The sequence below is a fragment of the Cyprinus carpio genome, chromosome B4 (genome assembly GCF_018340385.1).
Source record: "Cyprinus carpio isolate SPL01 chromosome B4, ASM1834038v1, whole genome shotgun sequence".
Classification (NCBI taxonomy): Eukaryota; Metazoa; Chordata; class Actinopteri; order Cypriniformes; family Cyprinidae; genus Cyprinus; species Cyprinus carpio.
This window is the reverse complement of record NC_056600.1, coordinates 18,630,477-18,652,976: the sequence shown is the minus strand read 5'-3', so window position 1 is coordinate 18,652,976 and position 22,500 is coordinate 18,630,477. Positions and strand designations below refer to the sequence as shown.

The following is a 22,500-nucleotide window of genomic DNA, read 5'->3' as shown; positions in this document are numbered from 1 at the left end:
GTGATTATGTAACCAGGTTAGGCTGGTTTTTCTCATTTCTTTCAGCAGAACGGTTAAAACAATTAAATATAAGGAATTAGGAAGTAAATATATTTATCTAATTGTAGTAATTTGGCTGGCAGATCAATAATAATATGTAAAGTAATATAATATTGTTGATAATATTGTATTGTTGTTGCTAGGCAGACTGATTTTTGACATTTTAATCAGTAACGTCTTTTGAAATCAGGAAGCAACAATTTATTCTTTTTGAATTTTGACAAAAAAAAATAATAAAATGCAAATATTGAAATTTGAATTCCAGTTTTTCCATGACGGTGTAATTATATATTTGATAGCAGTGAAATTTCAACTGGTAATTACTTTAAAATAAAGCCTTCAGGGAGATACAATACCAAACCTGATCACCCTGTAAGGGTTTAGTTTGTGATAATTATAGACTGCATGTACATTATCCCTTAATTCATGACACTTAGTACTGTATTTATGGCCACAGAGAGATTCAAATCATTGTCACTGATCTTGTTTTTCAATAGGGAGGTTGTTCAGTCTCAAGTGCTGACATTGAGAAGTCTTACCAACAAAACCAAACGACCATGAACTTCACTGTGAATGATGACAGTTACACTCTGGATTTTGCAAGTATGTGAGCAAAAACATTTGAAAGATTGCAAAATGTAATGTCTTCTTTAGTCTCTAATATAAGGTGCCATGTGATCTTTGGGTTAATAAACATGAATATCTTGAATCAAACTTTAAAAAGCATTATGAAAGTAGTGATTTGAATATAATAAAAGCTGCTTTTTGTCTTTTTCTTTTTATTCAGAGATGAGTCAAGTTAACCAGAGAACAAAGGCCAAACGCAAGGTCAGGCGTGTGTAAAAGTAATAAGGATGCTCAAGAAGATCCAAACAAGCAAATAAGAGTCCAATTTGAGGTGGAAGTTACCAAACGTTATTTAGTGATTTTGATGTGAATGTTAGTGATTCTGATATTGAATGTTTAATCATCTGGAAATATTGTTCTATTTTGGTAAAATAGAAATTCAAAGACTTTATTCAGGTATTTTGACAAATGTTAAGGTAATACAAATGATTTTAAAAGCTGCTTCTCACATCAGCTTGATGACACACGTCTGAAGCAACCTGAAGCATTTTGTTTATTTATCTTAGAATTTTATATTTTAAAATGCTATCACTTTTGGTTATTCTATAATTACTCTTACTAGCCAATGTGCCATAAGCATTATACTGCTTAATGTTACAATAATTTACAATTAAGTGCCTGTAAGAAACTGCCTGAGAACCAATGTTTACACACACTGCCTGTGAAAGTTTTTCCTGCTGGACAGTTTCATTTTCCATCTCTAGCATTTAAATATTCAGAGACATGTTCAATGGATTAAAAAAAAGAAAAGAAAAGAAAAGAAAATCAGGGATATACACAGCAATACTGTGTGAATATTGAGCAATGTGCAATACAATCTACAATATTATCCGATATACTATGCAGCATGTTTACATTACAATTCATAAAATGTACAATCAATCAATGTTGCATCAAATTACTAAATTATGATAAAACAATAAATTGGGTGTGAGTTTTAGTTACAAACTAAACTGTTTACTTAGAAGTAACAACATACTATGCAAAGAGTCTGTAGTATCATATGGATGCCTTTTTATGTATTACTTGATGGGAAATAAATAAAATAAAATTATAAAATGAAATGTGGCCTTATTTAACACACACACACACACACACACACAATTTCACACCACTTCTTTGACCCAATATTACATTTCTACAGAGTATTTTAATGAATTCCAATCACATGATCATTTTAATCACATATCAAGTTAAGTAAAAGGATTTGGTGATAAGTTTTGTTATAAACATTTTCTAAATTTATGCATTGTGTGTATAATATACATAGAGTAAATAATTTTCAGTAATTAACTAAATTACAACTTGATTGGGGGAAAAAAAAATCTATTTAAGAGTAATATCAACCTTGATTTTTCCACCCTCCAAAATATATATAGTTTAGGCAAGTTCACGGTTTTGTTTTTGGTAAACAATAGACTGGGCTTACACTAAAAACAGGCTTTTGGCTGTGCTGGTGCTGGTTATTTTTGAACAATTGACATAAATACTTTTTTTTTAAGAATGCTGAAATGGTAAGTGCCGCAAGGTTGAAGAAACACGCAATAATATATTCACATTAGAACAAAACGAAAAAGAAACGTGAATTTAACACTCGCTTCAGGCACTGAAAGAGTTTTAATACCGCCTACTACAACGCACAGACACCCAGTTTGTTCACACTGATCTTTCGTAGTGAAGCTTGTTTTTGAACATCACGAGTCAAGAGTCTGAAAAGAAAGCGAAACTGGGTCCGCGCCCGGCTGTGAAGCACTTTAAATTCTGTCCAAGCAAAACACTCGACGTTTTTTTTTGACAAATACGCTTTTTAGGTTTTTAATATACTATCGATGTATTCCAGCGTCTAGGAACTATATTTGGTAAGTAGACTAATCATTTAATAATTTCACATTACTTAAGAACAGGTCTGAAAGCGTCCAATAACAGCTAAAATGGTTTTGTCAGTGGACAAAATTACCGAAATGTGAATTGAAAAGTGTATGTCGAAATATCGTCGTTGCTTTTCTTTCTATCAAGCATTTAATTTTTTTATGACACTGAGCTCAAAGCTTCTCATGTTAATGTAAATAAGTCAACCCTGTTTACACTGTTACCATTCCGAAAGGATTTTCCAACATATTTTACATTAGCCTACTTTGGCTTGAGATGTAACTATGCAGTTTACTAATACTTTAACACGTTATCTGACATAGGCAAACGTTTATCTTACAAAAAATGTACTTTAGTCAAACTGGAAACGGAAACGTTTCATCGACTGACATGTCACGCAAACGTTTTGATGTCTCTTTGTTTAGAAGTGCGAAGATGAATTTAAGCAAGAAGAGCTATGAAGTATGACCTTAAATATGATGTCAGCTGTGCTTTAGGTAGGTGACACAATTATTCTACAGTAATTTACCTTTTTGAATCGACAAGTAGTTTTACTCTGCTTTAAAAGTACTTTTCAAGTTACTGTTCTTTATTGGTGTTTTTCTTGAGAAAACTTTTACTTCACAACATTCCAAAGCATAATATTGTACTTTTTACTGCACTACCTTTCGTATTAAATATGATTTAATACTTGGAAATCTAGTACTTTCTTTCTTTTTCTCAAGTAAAAGTCATTCATAGAAATTTACATTTATGAAATGTAGTGCAGTAAAAAGTATGACATTATGCTTTGGAATGAAGTAAAAGTTTTCCAAAGAAAAACACTGATAAAGTACAGATTTTTTTAATTTACTTGAGTAAAGTAAAAATACTTAATTACTATCCAACTCTGCATGTGACTGTACATTGATTCTGTTTGATCCAGCATGCCATTTTTCACATAGCCTACTTTGCTCAAGTGTTGGAGGTAACGCATTACAATTAACGCGGATTATGTAATCAGATATTTTTTTAAGTATTAAAGAAACATTACTTTAAAATTTTCTAATTGTTTTCCCATTTATTCACTGCTGAGGTGCAAAGGCAGAGTCACTTTCTTCAGCCTGAGGCTTATCCATTTCACTTTTAGTGTGAAAGGACTTTTACAGCTGACAAAAATACAACTTTTGGGATTCTTGTTATTAAAAAATAAATAGGCAAGCTCAGTCCAGGTAACAATAAGTAATGCCAATGTAATGTAATGCATTACTTTCCATAAAGTGTAACAAAGTAACACAATAGTAAATTTTTTTATGGAGTAACGCAATATTGTAATGCATTACTTTTAAAAAACAACACTGCTTTGCTGAGATGTTAAGAGGAATATTTATATAACAGAACAATAAAAGTTTTAATGTCATATTAAAATCTCACTTCAGGAAGAAATATCAGCATTGTCTAACAACAAACATGGCAACAGGTACGTCTGTTGGCTTATTTATCATTTTATGTTGGTTTCAGTTTCTTTAGTAGGAGAACTTAATGAGAAAAGAACATTCCTAAAGTAGTTACAATACGAGCAATTGACTAATTGCTTATTTTCATTGCATTCATTCATTCATTGTCAGTCAGTCATTCATCCATTCATTTAAAGCCTCAGGTAATCACTTCGAGTGGCAGCTGTTTAATGGACAGCAGTGGGGTTCTATCTTAAATGATTTTGTCATTGAGGCCCATTACTGTCAGCCAGGGGCAAATGGCATCACCATCAACCTCAGCATGGGGTAAGTTGGTCTTCAACAAGTTCATTACAGATATAATCTTTTCAGTATTAAGCATTATTATAATCATCATACACAACCAGATAAATTAAGAGTTTATTATTATATTGCCTTTTCCATTCACTGCACAGGCCTGTCTATATTGACTTTGATGAAATGACCGTCGATGGAGCTGTGGTTAACCTCGGTGTACAACGTAATACGCTGCTGTCTCCTAACCAGAAAGAAGTAATGGGCTGGTACTACAAAGATAACCATCGCTGGTGTGAATATGGATCTCATGTAAGTTGTTCTAGAAATCTCTGCCAAATCAACCAGCATACACCAAATATAACACACATTTATAGTTGTTTTCTCTCTTATTTCTGTAGGGATCAGGTAGGAGGTCATCTTCGGTTAGAAGTGATTTTATAGAGCAGCAGTACAATAGAAACCCAAGAGGCTCAGTCCAGTTTACTGTAGGAAGCATGACGTACAAGGTGGACTTCACTGGTAAGTAGACAAATGGCTATGACACTATATTTTAGTGTATTTCTCTTGAAATTAAGAACCGTCAACTTCCTGTGCAAGAAATTGTTTTCATGTGTGTGTTTTTTTAGCCATGACTCAAACCAATCTGTCCACATACATGTTGAGGAAAGTGAGACGGCGGCCAAAGTTCAATGAAGTAGTAACAACCAACAGCAGTAATCAAAACAGGTATGGCTTTATTAGTTATAGCTGCTCCATAAATTGTCTCTGGTTTGGATTTATTCACCAAACAGCAGAATGAATTAGAGCATAAATTGTTTGTTTGCATTGAAAGCAATAATTTATGTTAGAATGGTTTTACGAAGTCATATCGTAACACTGTTTACACTTTAAGAAGTTAACCTACACGTGTGTGTGTGTGTGTGTGTGTGTGTGTGTGTGTGTGAGTGTGTGAAACTATTCTCGAAACTATACTCTATACAAAAATTATAAGTGGCATTGCTAAATGTAAAAATGCTTTATTCTTGTCAGTATTTACACTCTTCAGGAAGTCACCTTACGAAATTATGTATAAATTGTTCGTAAAAACTTTCTTGTGTAAATTGAATGTGTAGTTTAGGTAAGAATATTTTTTATAAATTCTAATAACTTCTAATAACACAGTATTCAGAAAGTCTACTTTTTTCCCTTTAAACCATTCATTTCAAAATGAAATGTAACATCCATGTAAAATGTACTATTTATTCTCTTCAATAACCCAACCTAATAATTTATTCTTTAATCATTCAGAAAATTATTATTAAATTTAAACTAAATTTGACATTTATGTAAATGATTTTACAAATTCTTATAGCAACACGGGAAGCCATACAAATTTATGTATTTATTTTTTTGTAAATTAAATGAGCAAGAATAGTTTTTACAAATTCTTATAACTCCACTGTTTACACTCTTCAGAAAGTCAATGCACAAATTAAATGGCTTTAATGAATTAAATTTTAGTTTTTTAAATTTAACAAATTCTTAAACCACTTAAAAAAAATTCTTAAAAATGTTTTCTTACAAACATATAGTTTTATAGTTATATAGTTTTTTCAGACATATAGTTTTATAAATTGTATAATTAAACTTTTCAGGAACCCAATGTACAACTTTATGTTACAAAAACATTCTTATATAAATTCGATGCAAAAATTTATATAAGATTTTTTAAGTCGCAGTGTTTACACTACAATATTATGTAGTAATATAAATTCTTCATAAAATGATTTGTACATTTGTTCACAACGTGTTTAATCAATTGTATTATCAACTCTTTATAGAAGTTCCTTCGTCTAATTCTTCATGAAGAATTTTCTGTATCTTTAAAACTGTATTTGTCAACAAACACCAAAGCCTTTGCTTTCTTTTAATCACATGTAGTCTACCACTTCTGGCATCTCCCTCTGCAAACCCTTCAAATTCGTCCTCTCATTACATCTGGGAGTTTATGGGTGATGAGGGTATTTGGACCGAGTACCAAAAACCAGTGAGTTCTAGTGTCTGTACTCAACCTAACAACACTGTTAAAACATCCAGTTCCACTTATTCTATCAACTGAATTTTAATGTGAACTTGACGTTCATTGGACTTTTTGTGTGTGTGTGTGTGTGTGTGTCTACAGGGATGTTCGCTGGATAGTGCAGAAATCGAGAGGTTGTATCAGCTTAACCCACAGTCCCAAGTTTCATTCACAGTCAGACGATTCTCTTACACTCTTGACTTTAGTGGTAAGATACAATAAGACATTATCACAAATTAATCAGATGTAGAAGTCTGCAGTGTACTATTAACACAAGGACAAGCAGAAGCCTTTTGTCTCGTAAGAAGAGAAGTGTTGAAAACGTGATGTCAAGGTTACTGAGTGCCTGTTGTTGTGTAGGCTATATGTAGTCTTTATATCACAACTTCATGTTTACAGGAATGTATCAAGTAAACAATAAATATGGTACAAGAAGAGCTATCAGGAGAACTGCCAGTGAAATCCAGCCAACAAACAGGTATTAATATATTATATATATTTATTTTGGACACGATTAATCGTGATTAATCATTAGACAGCACTATATATATATATACAATTTAGTGCTAACGGTTAATCATGATTAATCACATCCAAAATAAAAGTTTTTGTTTGCATAATATATGTATGTGTGCTGTGTATATTTATTATGTATATATAAATAGAAAAATAGGTTATGTTTATATATAAAATATATTTATTTCTAATATAAATTATATGAATATATAGACATGTAAATACATGTAAATATTTTCAATATATATACTGTATGTGTGTGTATTTATATTATACATAATAAATATTCACAGAATACTCATATATTATGCAAAATCTTATTTTGTATGCGATTAATGGCGAATAATCTTTTGATATATATATATATATATATACATCTTTTATTTAACCATTATGACTTTTTTTCTTAGAATTGCATGTTTATATCTCACAATTCTTACTTTTTTCTTAGAATTATGCATGTGTATGCAATCAGGTCATGTGTCTAAAAATTTTGGGGGAAAAGAATTAAGAGATGTAAACTCAGATTTCATAGAAAGAATTCAGAATTGTGAGATAGAAACTGAAAAAAAGGCCTGAATGTGAGATAAAATTTGCAATTACCTTTTTATTATATTTGTATTTTGTGGTGGAAATAATCTTCCATTTATTTCGTAGTTAAGAAAAATAGTTAAGTCTCAAAATATTGTCATCAAATGGATTGTTTCTGTAAAATAAAATAAATGTTGGTTTTATTATTGATGTTATGTGTGCACTCAAATAAATACTGTTCTCTTATCACAGTACATCATCACAAGCTCGCTGGCAGTTCAAAGACATGGATGGCCAATGGAATGACTATATTAAAGTAAATAAACCTTTACAAAAACATGCATATGCATTTATTATTAATATTTTAAGTGATGGTTGCAGAAGTATCTTGCTATAACTGTATCCAGGTGATTTATTCAGAAAAATAAACAGCAGTTTACAAAAATATGTCTAATGTGGCTTTCATGCTGTAGTCTGTATTGTTGCTCAACAACACTTTTGCATTCTGCGTCAGAAACTTGAACTTTGTCTTTGTGTAGGGTGGTTCTTGGGGATGCTGCAGTGTGTCAAGTCAAGATATTGAAGCGCAGTACCAGCAGGACTCCAGCGGGATAATGAGTTTCAGAGCGGGCAGATTCAGCTATGAGCTAGACTTCTCAGGTGTGGGAATGCACACACTAACAGAAATACATGTTCTTTAGTACAAATGGCTTTAAGTCACTTGTGTTTTGTTGCAGACATGACCCAGACCAACCTGTCCACTAACACCACGAGATCTGTACGCCGCCTTTAGCAGACCTCACCTGCCTCTTTTCATGTTTACTTTAATATTTACTTATAGCTTTATAGAAATGATCTCAGGACGCCAGTTCAAGCTATGTCTGCTGGCCATTTTCAGAAAACGTGATACAAAATATCAAAAATATGTTCACTTTGTCCATGCTAACCCATGTGCCCATATTGTTTTATCAGTTGCCATAAAAAGTGGTTCTTGTTGTGATTATGTTCTTGAAACAATTTCTATTTTTATTCTTTACATTTTTTCTTTTCAATACATTTACTATGATTTAATGATTCCTTTTCCTGTGCAATACGTTTTTTGACAGCTTTCAACATTCATCTCAACACGTGTTTTTTTAACTGCAGATTAATTATATGTTAATTAAAAACATGTTTACATGTTTTTCATGACTTGCATCTTGATTATAATAAATGTAAAAAAAATATAAAAAATTGATTTATAATTTGAACTCCAAAGCAATTCACCACATTGACTACTATTACATATTATCAAGTAATGCATTTCATTTTATTTAAAATTTTATTTTATTAAGTTTTTTGTTTTTCTTTTTGGGGGGTGGGTGGGTGGGTGTTGTTTTTCCTATATTTCTGTTTATTCAACAATTGAACAAAATTTGCTAAAATAATTTTCTTCACATACAAATAAAGATGACTCTCTTGAAGAACATGTCCAGGTCCCTTTTAATAAATTGCAACATTATCTTCATGACAATGAAGCACAGTAGCACACCCTTCCAAATATACTTTATTTATTATTATTTTTTAAATCAAATAGTAAATAAAAAGTAAAACCATGGTTTATAATCCTTTTTATCAATTAATTGAAATTATGGAAACAATGTCAATTTTAAAAGTCTTAAAATAGGTTACTATTAATATATGTATATAAAATGTGAAATATGACTGCACTTTTCTAGACAGACTACATTAGATGCACTTATGAATAAATTCAGTTAACACTAGACGCTAGCTAGCTGAGGACTAACTGTTATCGTTTTCTACTCAGAAACGTATTTTTCATAGTAAAATTATACATATACAAACGCTTGTAAAATTATTTTAAAATTATTTCTATTCTTTCTACTTCTAAACTATCTGTGGTGCCATATGCTTCAATAATAACACACCTATAAAATACAAATAAATGACTGAAGTGAAAAGGTATTACCCTTTAAATAACCAATTTATTTGATTCCAAAATCATCATCTTTTCAACCATCTAGTTCACATTTTTTTTTAAAATGAAAACAGTCCAGATGTTTTATCTACATTGATCGAGCCTATTTGAAAACTGCATGTAGTGAAACACTCGTACAGAAAGTTATTTCCACAATCTCCATCACAGACCTGTTATTGCACAACTCTCAACATAAGGCCTCTCATTCATAAGACCAGGAATAGCATTCCCTTTAAATAAAACCTGTCTGGATATTAAAGATTCTCCTCAGGAAAGTTATTCACTTGCGACAGGATAAAAAAAAAACACAAAAAAAAAAAAAACTCAAGTGGCAGTTCATCTCTATTTACTGTACACCTCATTTATTCATGTTTTTTTCTTTTCTTTTTTTTTTCTTCAGAAATAATACACATTTTGGTGATTTGCTGTGTTGCAATGGTCTGTTTGGTCATGATATGGAATCACATGATAAGGAATTCAATTGGTCACTTCCTACAACAGGAAACTGCCCATATAATGACAACAGACAAACAAAAAAAAAGTGGGTAACAAACACAGGGTAGGAAGTAACAGCAGAGAACCAAAAGGGAAACAAATGTATCAGGCTTCATTCATGAAACACATACTTCTGTTACAACTTGGTTGTATACAATATGCTATTACTGACCATTTATAGCTGCAATTTATCCAAACTCATTTATAGCTGCAATTTAGGAAACGCATTTTATCCCCAAACCTAAATGCGCAAATTGTATATTTTGCATAAAGACGCCTATTTTTAACTTTGTGCATCGACAAGCTAATTTTCCAGCAATTCAAACCACGAAACAAAACAACAACAAAAAACTCTCCAAGTCTGATAAATCTTTTCACACATTACAAAAATGGAAAACCTATGGAAGCCCGTTTCCGCCACTAATAAAAAATAAAACAAGGTAATTGCGACTTTTTATCTCACAATTGCGAGACATAAACTTGTAATTGTGAGAAAAAAGAAACTCCGAATTGCGAGATATAAACTCCCAACTGCAAGAAAAAAAAAAAACCTCAGAATTGCGAGGTTATCTCTCACAATTCTAAAGTCGCAATCGCCTTGTTTTATTTTTAAGTAGCAGAAACGGGCTTCCATAAAAACCTAATTTTTGTAATGTGTGAAAAAATTTATTATTTTCAAAATGCAAAAAATATACATACAAATTTGTAAGTCGTTAAGTATAGAGCTAAATCTTTACTATTATATTACAGTAATGCATATTTATTTATAATTAAGCACATTTGACTTTGTCTTTTAAAATATGACCCTTTATCCGAGAGAGTTAAAAAAAACCCAAGAAATTTACAAAATAATAAATCTGCTAGGTGTTTCATAAATGAAGCTCATGGATTCTGTTTTACACAAACTCACTTTAAAAGTACCGACAACATCCCAATAACATCTCAAAACCTATTTTTTTAATATCATTTTTAGTTCTATACATTTAGTGCACCTACAGTATGAAGACGGTGTCCCTCTTTTAAGATATTTTACCTCAGTAGATCATGTACAAGTATGAAACTCAAACAATAAATCACCAGATACAGTATATACACAATTATAAAAACACTCATTCCGGCCCAAACTATGGATTACACCACGTCTTCCTTTACTTATCACATGATAGAGACTTCCTTTTGCCAGACACTATCAGGATAACAGCAAATCCTGAGGCTATCGATGAAGCTTGCTCTGAACGTGAGGCTCAAGCAAAAAGGAAATGAAACCAAAAGCGCTTGAGTTTGTTACTCCTTGTGTCTTCTGGGGCACATGTCAAGTCCAACGATACAACAAATCCAAGGCATCCACCAATTGAAGCAGCTTTCGGTGAAAGAGCCCAAGCTTTCTGTGAAACATGATGTTTGTTTGGTGCCGTTGATTCACTCAAGAAGATAAGTGCACCATTGAAGGGCTAAAAAAAAAGACAAACTAAACCAGAATAACTTTTAAACACTGTCTTTCAAGGACACCTTGTCCAACCATCCAACCAAATTTTGACTGTCATCGTCGCTGCTGATGTTGTTTGGTTTTGATTCCCACCCAAGGGGGAACGCGAACGAAAGGCAAATGTTTTATCCGAAGAGGTCCTTAAGATCGTTGTTGGCTGAAGTGCTTTGCTTCATCACCCCAGCGTTGATTGTTGAAGAGGCCACAGGTTGCGAGAAGTTCTGAGGGTTGAAGAATGGGTTTGCTTGCATTCCAAAACCACCCTGAACTCCCGTCATCCCCATCGGAGTCGCCTGCATGGGTGCAGTCTGGGAAGGCTGGCCTGTACCAAACTGACTGAGCCACGGGGAAGGTGCAGTGGCTCCTGGGGCCGGTTTAGGGGCCATTTGGTTCATGCTGACTTTGGGTTTGCTAGAAGTGAAGAGGGAGTCTAGGGCGGACATGTCTGTGGACTTGCTGGGTTGGTTCTGGCTCTGGGTGAGGGCACTGAAATTTGGAGTGCTGGTAGTGGTGGCCATGCCTCCGTAGAGGCCTGGAGCAGCGGGTCTCATGGCCATTCCCATACCTCCCGTCTGGAATCCCATGGGTGAGTTGAAACCATTGCTGACGCCCATGGTGCCCATTCCACCCATGGTGGGTCCAGCTGGGAAGGTAGAGGATATAGTGCCGCCCTGCATGGGCATCGTCCTGGTCCCAGAGTTCAAAGAGAAGTTGTTCAGAGATGTCATGCTGTTCAGAAGACTGCTGGTCAGATCCTTTGCCTTGAACAATAAAAGTCAATGAAATAAATACATAGTCAATCAATATAAAAAGATAGTACTTCAACCAGCAAAATGTGACTCCATTTCCCACAAAGACTCTGTTATCACTGGTTGCTGTAAGACATACTGTCTTTGTGATACAAATAAAAGCATTTTCCCATTTAGAGGTCACAAGTACACAGGACTCTTTGTATTCATGTAGTCATGCAATGCGTGAACAACACTGTAGCACTAATTGTTCAAGCACAAGGCTAGGACTTCTAACATAAGATAAGATCTGTTGTCTTTTAGCCAGTTCTGAATTTTTAAATGATGAAAGCACTAACAATTATGTGTGTATCCGGCTCTGTATATTGCAGCTTACTATTTATGCTGCAACTGGTGACTGGTAATTTCCAGTAAATGACATCAGAGATTGGTATTAGGCATTTTGGCCTTTTTATTGAAACACAAGGTTAGCTCGGGTCAAGCAGAATAACGGCAAGTAAAATTAATGATATTAATAAGCCAAAAAGCATATTATTCATTACATTACAAGACAGTATTATTTGTCAATGTAAGGTACAGATACAATGACAAATAATACAAAGTGAATTCTGGTGTGAATATGAGATATGAACTCCATGTGTGAAAGTGACCAAGGTTTCCCATGATCCCTCTGTACAGTGTTTGTGTTACCTGAGGTGTCGTTGTGGCTGGTTTGACACTCTGTGGAGCCAATGGCTGCTGGCTTCTTAGTTTGGCAGCCTGTTCCTGTTCTTTAGCCAAACGCTGCTTTTCTTCCAGGGTGAGAGACACCTGAACATTACCCCAAACAACCGTTAGTACATCAACCATGTCTAATGTCAACAACCATCTGAGCTTCAGCAGAAAAACACGTAGTTAAGCAATGCAATCCCAAAATATTCTAAATAATGAAGATGCACTCACTCGTGAGGGTTGTGACGTGGTTGATGAGGAACCGTTCTCTTTACCATTCACACCTGCACTTCCTGAACTGCCACCAAAGATCTCATCGATCTATAAGAAAGCAAAGAAAAACACACAATCACAGTTAATTTCGCAGGGTGGCAACATTTCAAAGCTGTGGACTGGTTGCGGGATATTCAACAGGTGTATTTACTCACATCTCTGACTTTTGTGGCTGGGCTGGGCGTGTTCTTAGTCTCCTCTGATTGGTTCATCTGGTTTATGTTCAAACTCCTGAAAAAGACACAATACTATTAATCATACGTCAACAACTGTTTGTTTGGATAATGTTGTGCTCTTTCCATGTTAAAATTGCTATGATTAAGTACTGTATAAATTAGCGCGTTTAATTTTTCAAGTTTTAATGGCATTAAAAAGATTTAACGCTGGGGTGGAGCTAGGGTTCACAACTGCTGAACTGCTTCCTGTACTGTTAGCATTATACTGCAGCCTGTATCATTTCAAATTAAGCGCAAATAAAACTACGAGCATGCGCGTCAGATCCACGTCACGTTCAGCAGCAGCAGCTCTTAAAGTAATAGCAGCCAAATAACCTAATAACCCAGCTGCTGTGATGTCTATTAATCAAAGAACAAAAGAAAAACAATTCATCTATTTTTAATTTAGAATTTAGTGTTTGATAACTTTATTCAACTTCTGTACTGCTGAAGGGCACAAGCATGACATTTATTATAATGGGTTTAAATGATGACTGTTTTAAGTTAACTTAAATTAGAAGTTATTTTTTAAAGTCTAATAAATGTTAAAATTTAAAGCTCTCAATTATACTGTAATGTTGAATGGCTATAGTCAATGGCTAAATATTAGGAAAAAATTTCCTAGGGACATCAGTAGTATCGATACTCACCTTCTGTCATAAAAAAAAATGATGGCATTAATTTTTTTAAATATACTTTCTTTATGTTGTTTCTACATACATTTGTAGATTACATGTGAAATTATTGCAATATAAAAGTATATTTAAAAACTTAAATGTTAGGTAGGATTAATCAATTTCAGGAAAATTGATTAATTTTTTTTATTGATTGACAGCACTACTATAATTATAAGTTCACATCGATCAGACATCCTGCTTAAGTGCGCAGGGTAAGTTGTAGTGTGTACCAGGCTTAATGATGGAAATAGTCCACTTAACAGTCAGCAAAATCTAAGAATGTGAACCCCTCAATGTAGAATCTCACTGCTGTCTTGTAAATGCAAAAACAGAATCTTTTTATTAAGAATATTGCATTTTAAGAAGGAATAAACACAATGAACATAGAAATAACTGAAACCGAACCTTTGCTGCTCCTGCATGATGTGCAACTGCTCTAATTTGGTCTTATGCTCCGCCTCCATGCGATTCAACATTTCCCTGATCACAGCCATGAAAGAGTTAAACTGAAACACAGAGACACAAAGCAGTTTAAAAATGTGTGCACAGAATCTATACAACTGAGCTGAAGTGACACTGAATCTAGCTCATATTCTGTGGATGAACAAGAACAGTTTATGTTTAGAGAGAATGTGTGCTCTCACCTGGTTAAGGTTAAGGTTGTTATCAATACTAAGTGAGACCAGATGAGGTAAACTCTTTCCAGCCAGGTGCTCTTTTGGGATGCCCAGTTTCTTATGGGTGAAAGTGCACTTGTAGATGCCTAAAAATATTTCAAATAAAAAAATAAACAAAAATGCTTACAAAGATGTTGTAAGGACTACTATATAATGATGATTTTATGTTCTTTTGAGTCAAAATTAATTACCCAGAATGCCCATGAGCACAGCTGGTTCCCTGGATGGAATCTGTTGCAGGAATGGTAGAATTTCATCAATGACGAACCATTTATCCAGGTATTCAAGAATCTTGCCTAGGCACACCAAAGAGTTCACCCTCACCTGAAAAAGGAGAAATTAATCTTCTTTAGAAAAACAAACCTCATAACTTGATTACTGATATTCACTTATGTCACTGAAAACATAAGAAGCATAAGGGCACAAACCGCTAGTGAGGATGTCTGTAAACAAGCAGATTTGATACGAGGAATAAGTGCATTCTTCATGGATGGGTACTCAATTAGATTGGCAAACGTGGGAATGATATTTAGACAAAGTTCCTGTTTAGAAAAAGAGCAAAAACAGTTGTTATTAGGGACGCACGTTATTGGATTTTTGCCGATATTTTTCAACTCATTTTGGCCGATAGCCGATATATTTCCTTTTGTTTGGAACCAACACCAAGTCTCTCCTGTGCAAAAATTATAAGCAAATTCTTTTTCATTTTGGTTAGTTTTTAACAAGAGCTTATTAATTAGAATTAAATAAACAATAATGAAGTTATTTTATACTGACAGTACAACAACACTGAGCTAATCGCTAGCACACCCTGAGCACATATGAGTTTATATATTCATTTTATTGGAAAGACATATCGGCATCATTTTTCATATCAGGCCGATGCCGATATTTACATTTAAAGCTATTATCGGCCGATTCCGATATTAGTCCGATAATATCGTGCATCACATTGTTATACTTTAAAATGTTGAAATACCTAAATTTCTGAAATAAATGGTTCAGCTACTTGGGTGTCAAAATACACTGATGCCTTAAAATACATCAATCGGACAATTAACAGTTACTGAAGATTATCAATTAAAATACTAAAAAAAACAACTTGATAAGCAAATAAATTTTTCTCATCCAAACAAGTTTATGGTGTGATCACCTGTATTTGAATAGAGGGGGCTTCCACCGCTCTGTACACCATGGGCAGAACACTGTTCTTGATGTCTTCAGGAGGCGTTTTGGTCAAAAGTAGGTCCATCTTTTGCAGAAATATCAGCAGGATCTGGATATATGAAAGAGAATTAAGGAACTAAGATTTCTAAGAGCCAACAAATGAACATGTATCAGAAAAAAACAAAAACAAAGAAAGCAAAACAAATCACAAAACAAAAACAAAAAACAATGCTAAACAAAAGGATAAAATAAAACAACTCTCCATGTTAGGCAGGCCCAAACATTTTCTGTTTTTAAATCTAATCTCAAAACTCATCTATATTCTTTGGCTTTTAACACTGTATGATTTAACATGCAGGTTTTTATGATTGTGTTGGTCTTACGTTTGTTTGTGTCTATTAATGTGTCTATTGTTTGACATTGAGCATGCTTATACAGCACTTTGGTAAACACTTGTTGTTTTTAAAAGTGCTCTATAAATAAACTTAGACTTTGAAGAAAGAAAATAAAACAATTTTAAACAAAACAAAGCTAAAGAAAACAAAAAAACAACAACCACCAAACATAATCATGAAAACGACATTAAAAGATCAGTGCATAAAAGTTTGTCCACATAATGTGTGTGTGCTGTGTATTTATTATGTATATATAAATACACACATGCATGTATATATTTCAGAAAAATATTTAATGTTTATATATTAAATAGATCCATATGTAATATTATATTCATATAAATACATACATGTAAATATTTTCAAAATATATATATGTATGTGTGTGTATTTTATATATACATAATATACACAGTACACTCACATATTATGTAAACAAAAACGTTTATTTTGGATGCAATTAATCGCGATTAATCGTTTGACAGCACTAAATATAAATATTATGATGAAATAAACTACCACAAAGACAAAAGTTCAAACCTCACTCACCATGTTGCTAGCCTGATAGCATGAAAGAGAGAAAACAAAATACAAATTTGAACCTTATGGATTACACAGGCATGTGGCAGCCACTGCAAGACCATACCAAGTGCGGACAGGGCCAGAAAGGTTAAGTGTCAGCTTAGTACTCTAATATGTCAGCTAGTATGTGGAGTGGAGACGGAATGGGTTTCATGAGGTTGGATTAATAACATGGGTTAATTTTACTGGTGCAGAAAGCTTTGAGCATTAGTAGTATGTGTGTGTACCTGTACTGGCTCCTGCTGTTTGAAAACTGGGGTGAGGTCTGGGAGAACGAGGCGGACGTATTCCTCCTTCGTGCACTCCTCAGCGATGAGCAGCACATTCGGAAGAATGAACGGAACCATGTCAGGATTCACAAACTCAGACGTGAGCGCCGGGAGGATTCTGTGTACTATTACTCTCTGAGGAGAGGAAACAACAGGCAATTAACTCAGTGCCATAAAATACATGAAAAAAAAACATCACAGAACTTTGGACTCCTCTGACATTTAAATTGATTTCAGGCATACATCTCAAATATTGAGACACACTTTATTTTAAGGTCCAATTATCACTATTTAACAAATTATAAACTACGACATTTGCCTCAATAAACTACTAATTTGCTGCTTATTAATAGTTAGTAAGTGGTTGTTAAGTTTAGGTATTGGGGAAGTAGAATATGGTCATGCAAAATATGTGCTTTGTAAGTACTAATAAACAGCCCATATTTTAATAATATGCATGCTAATAAGCAACTAGTTGATAGTGAGAATTGGTCACTAAAAAAAAACTATAACTAAAAACTACTTTTCACAATCCAATCATGATATTGCTAGTTTCACTTGTTAAATGCACTGCAGAAAATGTTTGTTCTTGCCTTGGGCAACTTGGGCAGAACTTTGGGGAGACTTTTGTAGAACTGAGACTTCTGTAAGTTGTCCCGTTGGAAAAGCGAGTCAAAGTACTGAAGGGTCATCGCTCCAACATCATCGAAGAAGGGAATCTGTGCACACACATACACTGAAAAGTCAGAATTTCACTCTCATAGTCTTAACCCATAATGGTAACATCGCTTATGGTAATTCTCTCTCAGGACAGATACTTCAAAGAAAGAGTTTTTTTTTTTAAAAAAGAAGTAGAAGAAAATCGGCAAAGACAGTAAGATCTGACCTTTGTCATCTGATCTGCATCTGGACGCACGTTTGAGGTGACGCTGAGCAACATCTTCACATGCTCCCTGACCTCTTCTGGGATCTTACTCAATAATCCTGGACTCAGACGGCTCAGCTACACATTAGAATGAGGAACATAATGAGATTCACATATTTAAGGGTTATCGCAATACTTTATGTTTTAGAGTACGATAACTAGCAAGAGCTGAATATTGTGGCAGTTCTGATGTGGTATTAATCCTTTTCAGTATACCCAAATACATTATTGATATTTTAATTATTATATTGGTATTTACAAATTAATTGTTGATAAATTCATTCTTATTTAATTATTAATACTATTCGTTTTTAGCACTATATATTTAATATATTATATATAAAATGTTGTGGGATTTATTCAGCAATTCTTCTTCCCGAGTTACCGTCTTCCGCCATTTTGGAGAGTACCCCAGAACGTAATCAGTGTTGTTTATGTTTATGTTTAGAAAACAACGCGTATTATGTTCTCGGGTACTCTCCAAAAAGGCAGAAAACTCTGGGAGAAGAACTGCTCAATAAATTCCGTTATTATGGTTTCTTTGCGCACAAAAAGTATTCTTGTAGCGTCATAAAATTACGGTTGTCACACTGATTATTTTACTGATGTCACTGACACATTTCTGTGCATTGATTGTGCTAATATCCTTGCCTTCTATGGGAGGGTCAGAGAGCTCTCGGATTTCATCAAAAATATCTTAATTTGTGTTCCGAAGAGAAACGAAGGTCTTCCGGGTTTGGCACAACATGAGGGTGAGTAAATAACAAAAAAATCATCATTTTTTGAACAAACAACCCAATAATTCTTTACCACAACACTACTACAACACAACGAAACGCTGATTTAAAAACAAAATTCCAAACAAAATGCGAAGTTAAACCACTTTACAACATGAAAACACTGCATTGAAATTGCTGTGTGTGGACTCTTCACCTGGTCCAGTTGTCGGCTGAAGCTCTTGTATATGTCCTGCTTGTTGACCTGAAAGACAGGCTTGCCTTCATTAAACACGGCGTGGATCAATACTCCCAGTGAGTACATATCAGAGGCTGCGTCACAGCTGACGGACAGGATGTACTCAGGAGCCACATATTCAGGGTTCGCGAGGCAGAGAGGCGGCAGATTGGGGTCCCACTCTTTACAAACATACTTGGGCTAAAAGGCAGAAATGCAAAACAACTATATTAAGAGACAGCAGAAAACAGAGCGAGCTAAGAATGTTCTGACTGCTCTGTTTCTGTTTCTAACCTCAGCGTCAGACGGGTTACTAGAGGAGATACTGAAGTCAAAGCCCATATCTAACATGATGTTCTCTGGACACAAGTTACCATGAACCATTTTAACCCCACTGTGGAGGAACGATAAACCCTCTGAGACCTGAGAGAGAAAACAGAGAGAGAGATGAGAAATAAAATCAAAAATAAAAATTCATTCTTTGTAAGAAATAAAATGTATTTGTTAAATTGCATTATATGCTATACAAATATTAAGTAAAAATGTGTGTGAGCTGTAGTTTCAGACTTTTTCCTTGTCACTTTGAGATGATCACTTTTACACGGAGGCTCTATTAACTCAAAAGAAAAAAAAAGTACCACTTTTTTAGCTGTATAAGAAATGCCTCACCTGCAGTAAGCCATATTTTGTCTCAACATCGTAGAGTTTGTATTCTTTGATGTCTGTGGGAACAGGACTTGGGAGGTTGTCCCACTGGCCGAGCACATTTGCTAGACTGGCAAACACAGGCTCTGTGCAGAACGCCAGACAGTCTCTAGAGATAAAGAGACAAAGACATCCAGTGAGAACAGTAATTGCAGACAGATAAAAGCACAGAAAGTAGGAACTGGTAAAAGGATTCTGATTGGTTGTCAATGTTTTTATCATTCAGCAGCTGGAGGAAAAACATTTTGAAAAAGTGCTTCAAATTATATTGTTCTCCTGTGTCATTATCATTATAGCTGTAAACGTTGCTAATCTTATAGAATTAGAACGATAATTAAAAATGTATAGTTATTACTATAATATGTGAACACGGATTATAATACATTCTATTTGCTTTTGATGCAAGATGTTTTTTTTTTTTTTTTATCCTAACCAGGCAAGACAGCAAAGTATGACTAGCAACACAGAATTATGGCATATAATATATAGGATAAATGGTTTCCATTTCCTCTACGTTGCAACTGACAGCAAATATTTAAGTTTACTGTAAAGAAAACATACTATTCTAAAATGTTTCTATTTTATATAAAATAAACATTCAAGATAAACAAAATCTCACTACAACTTCAAATTCGGAACATAACTTAGTTAGCCATATATACATTTTTGTGATATCAACTTCAAATTTGGAACACAACTTAGTTAGCCATATATACATTTTTGTGATATCAACTTCAAATTTGGAACATATTGTAGTATAAGCCACATATCAACTTCAAATTTGGAACACAACTTTTGTTCCAAATTTGAAGTTGATATCACAAAATGTGAGGTTCCTTGTGAGATTTTGTTTAGACACCATATGAAAAATAGCCACCATTGACACCCAAAGGTATTTATTTATTTATTTTTGGATCCATTTTCATGTTACAAATTTAAGCACTTCTGTCACAATATTATGTAGTAATTAATAGTTGAAAGCTCAACCTTGAGACACAAACCTTTTTAACAATATATATTGTCACGATTACAAAAAGGTTTGGTTATAAAATACTGCATCAAATTTTGTAACATGACACCTGACACCACCCACTAGGGGGAGGAGCCTGCTAAAAGAATTTAAAGTAGCATTTAAATACCGCTTTCAAAACACTTTTCAGAGGATGAATTTTAAGCTTTTGAATTATATATAATTTATATGACTACTAAATTTTGCAATAGGATGATTACTAAAATATGTGATAGAGAAAAAAGCATTAATAGTTAAAAGGTCAATAAGGACACAAGTACATCCAACTTTGTGAACTCTACATCAACAAAGATGATGATTTCATGACAAGGATTTTATTTTTTCACAATTTAAACTGCTTAATTTGATTCATTTGATTATGTACTTATCTATTTTATTGCACGTGTGCTTGCAGAGAGCCAGCACACACACTCTTCTGTTTTGTAACTGGTTTGGTTGTGTCTTGTAGATTTGTCACGTCTGGTGTGAACAGACATTTTGCTTGCCCTGGAATCTTATTGCATCGTGTTTAGTGAGGATAACATGTAGACTGCAGACAGCAAGACTAGATTCTGGAATGGAGCTTAAGTCTCTCATCTCCTAAGAGATCCATGTATTATTCAGGAGAGATTCTCCACAGACGAACTGCTGCTTTTGATCTAATGCATCCACACAGACACATATTGATTGTAGCAGCACAGGAGCCAAATCTTAAATAAAGAAAAAGCTCTGAACTCTTAGATTATTTGCTTCCGAGGCTTCATATCAGTTTTATTCCATAAATCAAAGCAAAAATAAATCAAAGTGGATTAAAAATGAAGTGCAGTGATGATAACACTGGCTTTGTTCAAAAAGTAATAAGCTGACCTAGAAAGCATTTTTGAGCATCATATGCATATTCCTCTAAGCTGGACAAAATGCTGCCCATGTAGACAGCTCACTAGGTTTTAAAACACAGTCTGTGTCACAGCAAGTTGTCACCTGGACTCCTCCAGTGGGTGCTGAACCGTGAGGAGGCGCGGATGTCGCAACCGCGTCAGCTGTTGAACTCCTTTCTTCAGTGAATCAATGATCTGATCCTTCTCAAACTTCTGATAACGATCAATGATCTTCTTATCGAACACAAAGACTGCCACTTCCTGGGGGAAACAGAAAGCAAATTTGTAGCAGTGTAAAATTTTAATGGCTGAACACACACACACACATACACAAAAATAAAACAAAACAAAATTAAATAAAATACATACATAAAATCAAACAAAATAAAACAAAATGCATAAATTATAACAAAGAACCTAAAGGAAATTAAATAAAAAAATGTATTTATTAATCAATTCCAACAAATAACTAAAATTTACATTTATATAATTATATTTTTAAACAAAATGTCTGTACATTGCACAAATTTATTTAGAAATATTTAAATTTATATTTATTTTGAAATCATATCTGTTTATATGTACATTCAACATTATTTTATAAAATTATTTAGATTTATATCAAATTCGCAAAACTAGCTGTACATCTGCAAATTCAACAAATAATATAGAAAAAGATTAATATTCATATTACTTTTGCAATAATATCTACATTCGACAAAAACAATTTTTCAATTTGCAAAAATATCTGTACATCTGCCCAATCAACAAACAATTTAATGAAAAACGTGATTTTGCAATAATATCTGTACATATGTACATTCAATATATGATTACACATTACATTTACTTATTAAAAACTCGACCTATTCTAACTGATGCTTCCAAGACTACCACAAATCATTTGCAATTTCAAACAAAACCACATCTGTATTAGCCATCTAAACGAGTTTATTTTGATGGCTACGAATTCATTTAAAA

At 33.6% G+C, this 22,500-nt stretch overlaps 3 protein-coding genes across 5 annotated transcripts in view; 2 read left to right on the top strand and 1 right to left on the bottom strand.

The window, feature by feature from the left end:
* Positions 1-1,730, top strand: part of LOC109093395 (protein mono-ADP-ribosyltransferase PARP12-like) — a 14,673-nt gene extending 12,943 nt beyond the window's left edge. For both annotated transcript variants that reach the window (XM_042722309.1, XM_042722308.1), the window contains exons 9-10: positions 537-642; positions 827-1,730. In XM_042722309.1, coding sequence (XP_042578243.1) covers positions 537-642; positions 827-882 — 162 coding nt within the window. In that variant the 3' untranslated portion in view covers positions 883-1,730. The remainder of the gene's footprint in view (positions 1-536; positions 643-826) is intronic.
* A 613-nt stretch (positions 1,731-2,343) lies between these two features.
* LOC109092815 (zinc finger CCCH-type antiviral protein 1-like) lies at positions 2,344-8,842 on the top strand. The gene is made up of 13 exons (XM_042722307.1): positions 2,344-2,525; positions 2,961-3,032; positions 3,954-3,994; positions 4,169-4,298; positions 4,427-4,577; positions 4,667-4,787; positions 4,895-4,994; positions 6,189-6,294; positions 6,430-6,535; positions 6,727-6,805; positions 7,627-7,690; positions 7,914-8,034; positions 8,112-8,842. Exons 3-13 carry the CDS (start codon positions 3,985-3,987, stop codon positions 8,165-8,167), a joined length of 1,044 nt encoding a protein of 347 aa, XP_042578241.1. The 5' UTR covers positions 2,344-2,525; positions 2,961-3,032; positions 3,954-3,984; the 3' UTR covers positions 8,168-8,842.
* LOC109074604 (SCY1-like protein 2) overlaps positions 8,730-22,500 on the bottom strand; it is an 18,942-nt gene continuing 5,171 nt past the window's right edge. The window contains exons 3-19 of one of the 2 annotated variants that reach the window (XM_042722305.1): positions 21,623-21,780; positions 19,597-19,741; positions 19,222-19,350; positions 18,907-19,128; positions 17,935-18,051; positions 17,642-17,767; positions 17,007-17,183; positions 16,747-16,758; positions 15,789-15,911; positions 15,064-15,177; positions 14,827-14,959; positions 14,603-14,721; positions 14,364-14,464; positions 13,222-13,297; positions 13,025-13,114; positions 12,773-12,892; positions 8,730-12,094 (exon numbers count right to left, since the gene is read on the bottom strand). In XM_042722305.1, the coding sequence (XP_042578239.1) occupies positions 11,459-12,094; positions 12,773-12,892; positions 13,025-13,114; positions 13,222-13,297; positions 14,364-14,464; positions 14,603-14,721; positions 14,827-14,959; positions 15,064-15,177; positions 15,789-15,911; positions 16,747-16,758; positions 17,007-17,183; positions 17,642-17,767; positions 17,935-18,051; positions 18,907-19,128; positions 19,222-19,350; positions 19,597-19,741; positions 21,623-21,780 (2,598 nt within the window). In that variant the 3' untranslated portion in view covers positions 8,730-11,458. The remainder of the gene's footprint in view (positions 12,095-12,772; positions 12,893-13,024; positions 13,115-13,221; positions 13,298-14,363; positions 14,465-14,602; positions 14,722-14,826; positions 14,960-15,063; positions 15,178-15,788; positions 15,912-16,746; positions 16,759-17,006; positions 17,184-17,641; positions 17,768-17,934; positions 18,052-18,906; positions 19,129-19,221; positions 19,351-19,596; positions 19,742-21,622; positions 21,781-22,500) is intronic. The other variant, XM_042722306.1, reaches the window with a different exon arrangement.

Coding starts and splice junctions, on each gene's coding strand:
- LOC109092815 (XM_042722307.1), top strand. Junction 6,295..6,429: donor GGACCGAGTACCAAAAACCA/GTGAGTTCTAGT, acceptor GTGTGTCTACAG/GGATGTTCGCTGGATAGTGC. Junction 8,035..8,111: donor CTATGAGCTAGACTTCTCAG/GTGTGGGAATGC, acceptor GTTTTGTTGCAG/ACATGACCCAGACCAACCTG.